Source organism: Poecilia mexicana, unplaced genomic scaffold, assembly GCF_051168715.1.
Source record: "Poecilia mexicana isolate PSO_F unplaced genomic scaffold, ASM5116871v1 scaffold_13, whole genome shotgun sequence".
Taxonomy (NCBI): domain Eukaryota; kingdom Metazoa; phylum Chordata; class Actinopteri; order Cyprinodontiformes; family Poeciliidae; genus Poecilia; species Poecilia mexicana.
Window position 1 is genome coordinate 8,969,424 of NW_028263382.1, and position 10,053 is coordinate 8,979,476.

The 10,053-nt window shown below is 37.8% G+C and overlaps 1 protein-coding gene and 1 non-coding gene across 3 annotated transcripts; one reads left to right on the forward strand and one right to left on the reverse strand.

The window, feature by feature from the left end:
- Positions 1 to 877: 877 nt before the first annotated feature.
- Positions 878 to 1,041, reverse strand: LOC148155755 (U1 spliceosomal RNA). Its single transcript, XR_015765180.1, has one exon. It is a non-coding gene; the product is annotated as a U1 spliceosomal RNA (small nuclear RNA).
- A 1,446-nt stretch (positions 1,042 to 2,487) lies between these two features.
- On the forward strand, positions 2,488 to 9,068 carry LOC106916980 (uncharacterized). 2 transcript variants are annotated; one of them, XM_014985619.2, is made up of 9 exons: positions 2,488 to 2,776; positions 3,849 to 4,092; positions 4,926 to 4,990; positions 5,089 to 5,239; positions 5,463 to 5,581; positions 6,549 to 6,729; positions 6,807 to 6,890; positions 6,971 to 7,066; positions 8,202 to 9,068. In XM_014985619.2, the coding sequence occupies exons 1-9, from the start codon at positions 2,610 to 2,612 to the stop codon at positions 8,496 to 8,498; spliced, it is 1,404 nt and encodes a 467-aa protein (XP_014841105.2). In that variant the 5' UTR covers positions 2,488 to 2,609; the 3' UTR covers positions 8,499 to 9,068. The 2 variants fall into 2 exon arrangements, with proteins under 2 accessions (XP_014841105.2, XP_014841107.2); XM_014985621.2 differs by having other exon boundaries at positions 4,929 to 4,990.
- Positions 9,069 to 10,053: the final 985 nt, after the last annotated feature.

Genomic DNA, 10,053 nt, shown 5'->3' on the forward strand with positions numbered 1-10,053 from the left:
GTTGCTCTTCAAAATCGTTCCGTTTTAATCTTTTAGTCTGTGGCTGATTTAGGTTAAAGGTCATGAAAATGTACATTTAATTGCTTAATGTTGATTAAAGGGGCTTTATTATGTATTTTCCAGACAGGGCATTTTTTATATAATCAAGCATTGTCGTGACTACTTCCTGAAGGCGGAGTCTCTTACGAAGAGTAGGAGCTTCTTAAAGAGACAGAGACCCAATTTCTAGTCAAATTTCTTAGTGAGATATGTTTAATATTTATGGCATTTTTATAACAACTGAAGGTAACAGTGAGTGAGTTAAAATGGTTCTATGTGCCTGGAAAATACATAATACTCTCCAATTTTGTGATCACATTTTGCCTTTTTGTCCTCTCTCCTCCCAATAGTAATATGTAATTCCTCCTGCTATTTATTTTAATGACTTAAACAAAAAAGCTATTATTTTTATTATTACATTAAAACAGTTTCAGTTATTTAGACATGGCTGCAGCACCTAAAAAGAGCTTAAATCATCTATTTCTGCTTTAATAAAAACAGCATTTTGTGAATGGGAATCTCATTCACAGTGTAATTCTAATTTTAAACGCTAGATGGCAGCATGACTCCATACGTCAGTGAATATCAATGAGATGTAAACTAAAAAAACACTTAATAAAAATTTGTCAGATATTCTTGATAGATTCAGTTTAAAAGGAAAAGAAAATATTACAGAAGAAATGATTGTCAATAATAAAAACCATAAAATTATAATGAAATGTAGAAGGAACCTGACAATTTAGGACGTATCCAGACCAAGTAATTAATCTCAACCAGGACCTACGACTAATTCCACGCTTGATGTATATACTATCATATTTTTCCTTTAACATTGAATCAGGGGAGAGCGCGAACGCAGTCCCCCACTACCAGAAATTATGCAGTCGAGATTCCCACATTTGGGGAATTCGCAGGGGTCAGCACAACCGGAGTGCAATGGCTGAGCCTCACCCTGGGTGAACCACCTTCATGATCATGGTATCTCCCCTGCCAGGTAAGTATGAGTTGCTATTCTCTCTCGCCGGGATGTCTTTCGCAGACATACCCATATGACTCACGGTGCCAACACATTTTAAAAACCAAAATAGATCCGGCAGGCTTCCCTGCGACTCTAGCTAAAACATACTGGATAACTGGGTTATAGAAACGAGGGAAAATGTTAGATTTAATGTTTAAAATAACGTTTGATTACCCATAATGCAACGCTGTAATAGCTTTGCTAAAGCTAACAAATTGCTGACACGTTTCTACTCTTTTCAGCTTCCACTAAAGCTCCAAAAACCAACCAGATGGATCACGATTTAAACAAACATCAGCATGATAGTATTTAATAAATATAACATGCAATACTTAATTATTTTTTCTTTAATTTAAAATTAAGTTTCTCCGTGTTTCTTGGTGTGATGACGTCAGAAACAGGTCTGCTGTCACCTGCTGTTCGTTAGTGAAAACTGCATCCATCAGTGGGGAAACAAGACAAACTGCAGTTTTCAGACCTTCACACAACTGTAGTGCAGGACATGGGTACAAATTACAAGATTTTCCTCCTCAAGTTGATGATAGAATATTAAAATCTACAATTTTTGGTCAAAATTTATTTAAATAATATAAGATGTGGATGTTTTGTGATTGATGGCAGGTAAACCCATTAACTTATGGAGGAACTACTAAAACCAGAGCCTGGAGGCAATGTTGCTGTACTACTTTCTTGGTGCTAGAAATCAGGACTTATGTTAAATTTAAGGCTGAAAATACAGTTTGGATTCCTGCAATGCAATGCTGCATTAGCCTAGCTGGAGTTAAATGAGAAAGAGTATATTATTTATATTTTAAACACTCTAGGCCAGTGTTTTTCAACCCTGGTCCTCAAGGCACACTGTCCTACATGTTTTAGGTATTTCCCTGCTTCAACACACATTATTTCAATTGATGGCTGATTAACAAGCTTTTTTTCTGAACTGCAATCATTTAAATGTGGTGTGTTAAAGCAGGGAAACATCTAAAACATGCAGGACAGTGTGCCTTGAGGACCAGGGTTGGGAAACACTGCTCTAGGCAACTTATCTAACCTCATAAGAAACATAAAACACATAAACATGTTGTTTTATGTTTAAAGCTACATTTAAGTATGAAAATTGTCACAGCAAAGAGATATTAAGGCATTAAGATTCTAAAAAAAATCCTCCTTCAGTTTAAAATCAATAAATGTAGCCTCTCTATGATGTCGTTAGAGCTTTCTAGAATTTTTTAAGAATTCTCAGTACTTTATATGAAAGTTTTTCAATTCTGATTACTGTTCCTAATGGCACTCCAAAGATTAGTGCCTAAAAACAACCAGCGTGAAACACCTTTAGATCTCCGGGGCTACAGTTGGTTGAGTAGTTTGTGAGTCAGAAACTGTTTCTGGGTGGAGTTGGGCACGCTCTCCACTCCGATCCTTTTAACACATTCCTGTCTGGCTGGAATGCAGTGAAGGGAGTAAAACACCAAAACAAATCCTCCAGTCGGGCCTGTTCGACTGGCTCGCTCTGTCGAATCATGTTTTAAACCGGTGGACATTAAAACAGCAGATGGCTTGGCCGCAGATTCAACCACCATCTCACCCCAAGGGTCAGAGGGCAGCTGGACTGGAGGGGACGGGAGGCTGGGAGTGGACCAGTAAACCGATGAGGGAGCAGAGGGAGGATGGCAAGGGAGCAGCAACAGACAACCAGCAACAATGGACGACTCTCAACAGGTGAGCCGCGTTCAAACAACCAGAAATGTTTCACTGCGACTAGGAATGTTTCAGAAATCTGTCAACATCCAGCAGCTCTTAACAGGTGGATCCTCGTTTGTTTAGCGTTTGACAGCTTGTCACTCATTTTAAGAAACAGTTCGGATTTGATTTCAAGTTCATCGTGTGGCCCACTTCCTCCGAGTTAAACCCGAGAAATTAAAATTCACCTTGCTCCAGGTTCGTACATCATATATACAAACTGGGGAAAGTAAAAGTCATCCCAGTTCACCAGAATAGCAGAATAGTAACGAACTACAGAAAACACCAAATCAGTGTTTTCTGAATGAAAGGCCATAATCTGGCCTGGACGATCTGGCACTGCCAGTCCGTCACATGCTCAAGGAAATATCCTGACTTAAGTTCTCAGTTTTCATATAATTCCTGATGGATTTAATCATTTTATAAACATCAGTGATGAAAGCATCCATGTTTTTAGTGAAAACTCCAGACTTTTCTACCAGGACAAAGGTCAAGGCTTGTGCTTCATGTGACTTTCTCTGCATTTTGGCACTAAGTGGAATTTATATCAAAGTGTATAAAAGATAAAATAAAATAAAAAATGCTGAAACTCAAAAATGTTGATTGATCTAAAAAAAAATTGAATTCTTTTGAGAATTCTTGAGAAATTTTCTAGAAAAAAAATCTAGGAAATTTCTGTTTTTCTAGAAAATTTGAGAGATGTTTGAAATGTTTTTATCTCCAAAGTTTGAAAACCGTCCTTTAAAATCATTGAATAGTGCTTGATTTTTTTTTTTAAATTATTTTATGTTTGGCGCTTCTAACACTGTTGCACCCAAGATGCAGAGCAATATTGTTCACACTAAAACCACTACCAATAACAGATAAAAAAAATTAAACTGTGTGTCTCTTTTACAAAAAAAAATAATAAAAAGCTGTACTTAAGTTTAAGGGCGTTCGTACGTTTCATCTGCTTTGTTAAAGTTTCAAGGCAAATATCTTCCTTTTTTCTAACAACTTCTATTAATTTTATTTGCATTTATCCAGTTATTCCTGTATTTCTCCTTTCCAGTTTAATAAAGATCCTAAGTGAAGCTCAGCCCGGAGGAAGGTTTTGGTCCCGGACTCTGAAAACTGTCTGCTGCTTCGCCCCGGTGGCTGCAGTGTGGTTTGCCTGCCAGCTGGAGGCGCTGCCGGGCCCCACTCTGCCGCAGCAGGACGCGTGCTGCAGGCTGCTCTTACTGTGTTTACTGTGGGCAGTTCTGGCTGGAGCTATTTACGCCCTGAAAGGCTGCCTGCAGCCAGAACCGAACCGGGTGAGCAAAGCTGCATAAACACAGTCATATTTACTGGTTTTAAACATTTAATTTGCTCATTCTATAAATGTTTTTACACTTTTTACACGTTGAAATTCAAGCAATTTCAAGAACTCTAATGGAAAGTTTTCTAACTTTTCCATCACACCTTGGAGTTAAAAATGAACTTAGGAAGACATTTTCAATTCACTATTTTAAGGTATAATTTATATGATGTATTTAGGGGCGTTGTTGATAAAAAAAGAGGAGTAAATTTACGCCAACATTTTTTAGATTAGTCTCAGACAATATCTCAACAAAACAAGAAAATTCTCTGAGCTTGAAAAGCTAAAAAAATTGCTAGAATCTTAAACATTTTAAAGTTAATTTCAGAAATTTTCTAGAAAATTTTGGAAATTTCAGAGCTTGATTATTCAACTTTTCAAACTAAGACATTTTTCTAAAGTCAAAAACTTTTGAAACTTTTGAAGGCTTCTGCAAAATTTAACAAACAAAACTCTACAAAGATGTTCCGTTAAGTTTTATAGCATTTAGTAAATATAAATAATTTCTACTCTGATTTAACTTCAGACAGCAAACAAAAAATCTGTGTAACTGTAAACGTTTTCCTAATTTAGGCTTTTAATCAACTTTATTATAAAACTCTGCACTTTCAAGGACTTTATACAGAAATTAAGCACTTTCCAAACCATGAAAACCTATTTTTTTTAGGTTTTCATGAACCTAAAAAAATTAGGTTCATGAAAACCTAATTTCATGAACCTAATTAAACCTAATTCAAAGTTCTTCAAAGTGTGCTTTGAAGCACACTTACGAAGCTGATATGTTTTCAGCAGGAACCTCCACAGAAGAAACAGCAGCTGGTTGAGCCTGAAATCAGCAAACATCTTAATTCATGGTGAAGTTTTAATATTTTAGATTCATTTCTAGCTTCATTTACCACCAGTTGTGTAAAATAATAATTATTTTTGTATTTCCATTTCCTTTAAACTGCAGCCCGCTCTCCGGGCCGCCCCCGGTTTGCACCCCGCAGGTCTCGGTTCCTCTGACCCGGGCCCTGACGGACAGTCTGCTGCTGTGTGTGCTCCAGGAGCCGTTGCAGGACCCCGCAGTGTCCCACATTGAGGCTCTCCGCTCCAGGCTGCAGGTGAGACAGAGAACCAAGCGACACCGACGCCTCAGGCAACATTTGTGTTTTTAATCACGGATCGGTTTGAAGTATTCAGCTTGGAAATATGAAAAGGGAAGACATGTTCCTCTCAGGATTACACAGATTTCCCCCCCTGTTTTTAGCCTCAGGCAGAACAGAACTGCCGCTGTTTTGTATTCTGAATAAAAAAAGCGTCTTCATCTGAATCCTGTCCCTGCAGGCGGTGGCTGTCACCCTGGAGAAGGTGAACTTTGGCCCGGAGGCGATGCTGGAGGAGGCGGGCCGAGGCTCCGCGCTAACGGACAAACTGAAGCTGCTCTGCGCCTACCTGCAGCAGAGGTCAGTACCACCGAGCCCGGCCACACAGGGAGTTAGCCAAGTATATAAGTAAACAATGTAACCGTTCAAATTAAATAACCATATTTATTGATCCAAAATAAATACAAATGACGACGTGTTAGTGTGCACCAGACACCAGAAAATGGTTAGATTAGCATAAACTTTAGCTCAAGCTAGCTAAAGCTAATGCTTTCAACATTTTAAATATATTTCTTTAAATGTAAAATCAGATTAATTCTCGAAATTTCAACTCCTGCTCAGACAACATGTCCAATTTTTGGCTGAAATCAGACGTTTTTCTGTGTGCGCGCCTCCACTTCTACATTAACGTTTTTGTCCCCAAAGCTACCCGCACGCGCAGTAGAAGAACGCTGACGTCACCCAGCAGCGCTCTGTTTACGGAAGTAATAATGGCCGCTAGGTTTATGGGTCAATTTTATAGTTTATTCAGCAATGGGAGCCGACTTTATAGTCGCAAGATAATAACAAAATAAAGAAAGCAAATAAAAAAGCATAATTAATCATTATAAATGATAAATAATGAAATAATCATTATAAGTAAAACGTATTATTATTATTACTATATTGTTAAATTATTTGTTCCTATAATTTTTTGTTTCCTGTGGTCCTTTAAAGTGTTTATTTTATTAATTCATCAAACTTTCTTAAGGTTTTTTTAAACCTGGTCCCCTTTTCACTCATTTGGAGTCTGAATTTTCAGAGGAATAATGCTCCTGCAACCCACAAGTTGCTCGCGTTGTCTGGTTGCTGAAAGCAAGCAATCTGCAGAGTCAAGCATCTGAGGAACACTTAAAAAATGTGGGGAAAAAAAGGTTCAACAATATAAAAATAATCTAAAAGGAATTAAAAACAAAACAAAGCTCCAAAGTATTAAACAAAGCATGTCAAATCATAAAGAAAAACACTTTCATTATGTGAATGATTGAGAATCGTTCCCCTCTCACAGGACGGCATCCCTCCAGGTTCTGGTCCAGGTCCAGAGGGACTTTGAGTCCAGCGTTGAGGACTTGCTGCAGGGTCTGGACGGGCTCTGGACCCAGCTGGAGGAGCTCCACGCTGGAGTGACGCTCACCAAAAAGGACAGCCTGGGCAGCAGAGACCTGACTTTGGTTCAGGAAGACGCTGAGGTAAGCAGCACAGACTGCTGCTTAATTAACAATAATTAACATTTTATCGTTAATTATCTTGTCACTTTGTGTCCCAGAGCTTGGTGTCAGTGTTGGCTCAGTACCGGACCAAACTGCAGTCCTGTCAGGCTCACCTGAAAGGCTGCACACAGCTCCTACAGGTGCAACTTTCCTCCCAACACAACAAGTCTTTGATGTTTTCTATTTTTTTGGCTGAAAGTATTTTGTTTTGCTTCCTCAGGAGCTAACCTGGAGTCACGCTCACATCAACACCAAAGTGAACTGCGGCTGCGAGTCCGTCTGGCCCGAGCTTTTGCTTCAGTCCAACATCGAACAGGTACCTTAAACTTTGAAAGAAAAGATGATTAGATTTATTCAGGGTGCCAGAGCATCATTAAAACATCTTAATTTATTTTTTTTTTAAAAGCTAAGTTTGCTTTGAATACATTATTCCCAAATTCTAGATTTTGTGGTCCCAGATTAATCTCGTATGTTGTATAAAGCTTTTTTTCTCGTGAGATTTTTCTGTCAGGCAGGCTTAATATCAATGGCATATTAACAGCTATAAATGCAATGGAAACAGAGAGAGGAGAAAAACTAGCTAGCCAGCTAAAAAAGTGAGTGTCCGTATGGTTTAAGTGCAAATTTATCACTAGTTGGCTAGACAATGTTTTTGGCATTGGATCACTTCTGCTGCCAACCCATACAATGTTAGCTGCTAACATATGCTTGCTAGCTTGCGAAGGTATATTGGCAGCTATATATACAGTGGAAATGGAGGGAGAAACCTAGCTAAGACAAGCCAACTAACTAGCTTGCAAGGTAGCTTTTCTGTGTCTATCATGGTTTGTGTGCTAATTTGTCAGCAGTGGGCTAACTGCTAATATACCCAATATACCCTGCAAATATATATGCAGTGGAAATGAAGTTAGGAGAAAAACTAGCTTGCTAAAAATTAGATAGCTAGCTAAAACAAGCAAGCTAGCTAGCTTCAAAGAAGATTACTGAATATGGAAATAGGTTTTAATAGGGAATTGAAATTTGAGAATGTGGTTGCTCACTTAATAGTAATGAAGGAAAAGGGAAGAAGTTTTTTTTTTTTTTTAAATACTGGGCTTATTAGGAGAATTTGAGGAAGAAGTTTTAGGATCCAACAGATGGCAGCAGTGCAACAGTAATGGATGCAAACTGCCATTAAAATTTAAAGACGGAGGCGAAACTCTACTGCTAGTTAGCTCGCTTATTGTGTCTGTCAAAGTTTAAGTGCAAATTTCCAGCACGCTTCTCCACCACTGGAGCAGTTTTGTTGCTACATTCATTCTGTACCAACAAGCACTACAGGGGTTAAGGCATCTTCCTTTGTGCATTTCTGACATGATACAGATCTTAAATTTGAATCATAATGGTCTTAAAAAGTCTTAAATTTGAGTTGCAGAAGAAACCCTGTTATTTAAACTCATTTCTTCCTGCAGTTTGACAAAGTTCAGGAGAATTTCAGCTCTCTGGAGCAGCAGACTGCCACCTTTAAGACCCACCTGGAGGGACTTGGAATAGACCATCAGGACGAACCTGTCGGGCCGCTCGCTGCTGCTAACAGAACCAATGTGGTTCCCTCCCTGCTGAACCCCCTTCATAACGTGGATTTGCCTCTGAGGACTTCAACCCCCATAGAAACGAAGAAATACTCCCATTTATCGCTGCGCGAGAGGTCGGCCCTCAAGTTCTCCTCCACGATGGGATGCTTACCCAAACCTGGAAAAAAGAAATGATTTTATTTACCTGGAAGATTCATTGTAACTCATGTTTTATAATCAGAACTGCTTTAATTTATAAAATGTTTTGCAGATGTTGATCATCTGCTGGCTGCCTCTGAATTAAGTATTTATTTTTATGTTGCTTTCTTTGTACAGGATGCAGCTTGTGTATATCAGCTTCAGTGATGTCAGTTCAATATTTTGAACACTAGGGGGCAGACTTACACCAGATGTTACAACGATGCACAGCTCAGCATTTCTTCAAGACTAAAAGTGAAAAAGATTTGACTAATTCTTTTTAAAAGCACATCTTTCTTCCAATTTTAAAAAAGAAAATGCTATTTACTGATTTGCTCTAAAAACACAGAATGAGTTTCAAGCTGAGAAAGTTTTAAAGAAAAATATTTTCAGCACATTTTCCTCATAAAAAGTGAGAAAATATCTTTATTCATGACGCAACTCTAAGCAGTTTATGATTTTCTTTTAATTAATTAGTCGAGCTTAACTCTGTATTTTATGGTTCTTGCTTGCAGCAGTTTGAGATTTATGTAAAAATAAATGCATTAAATTATTTATTACTTCAAATATGTGTTTCTTGTATCATTTTAAAGTTTTTTTTCCCATCAATTCATCAAACTTTCAAAAGATTTTTGGAAACCTGGTCACTTTTTCACCCATTTGGAGTCTGAATTTTGAGAGGAATGTTGCTCCTCTGACTCACAAATTGCTCATGTTGTAGTTCCTGAATGCAAGGAATCTGCAGAGTCAAGCAATTTAGAGACGGTGCTCAAAAAGTAAGAGAGAAAGGTTCAACAATAAAAAACAGTCCAAAAGCAAAACAAAATCCCAAAGTAACAAATGAATGGAAAACATTTTCAATTACACCGAACACAACAAAACATGAAGACACAACCAGAAAACTACTCAGAAAATTAGAAAAGTAAACGAAAATCTAATTTAAATACACAATAGAGCACAAAAAATTAACTTTGAATGCAATCAAAAATGAAAAGGCTTCTTAGTAGATTAATTTCCTGCCAGGTCTCCAGTCTTGAACAACATGCAGCCAAGAACCGAATCAGAAAACACCTGGGATGTGATTCACTAGCAGTTCTCCTCTTCGCCACTAGGTGGCACAGCAGGATAAGACAGAGAAACATGAAACAGAAGAAAAATCTCAATGGTCGTTGTATTTTATGTAGCTGGTAAGAAACCCACCAATAAATGTTCCTGGATTTTAACCACGGTGGAAATTGATAATAAATCCAGGAAGAAAATTATTAAAACTTTTAGCTGTTGGGAGAATAAACCAAGTCTGGTAATCTCAACCTGATTGAGCTTCTGCACAACTTTAAACTGAAATTTTATGATTTTAATCAAGACTGTTGGAGACACATAAACCTCTAAAACCCCCAAGAGAATCTGAACCAGAATTTAAAAATAGATTCCTTTGGCTTTACTAACACTGCAAAAACACAAAGTCTCATCAAGTCCTTTTACTTGTTTCCACTGCAAAGATCTTTAAAAATAAAGACAAAACTAGCATACAAGTAATGTTTCAGCAACATAT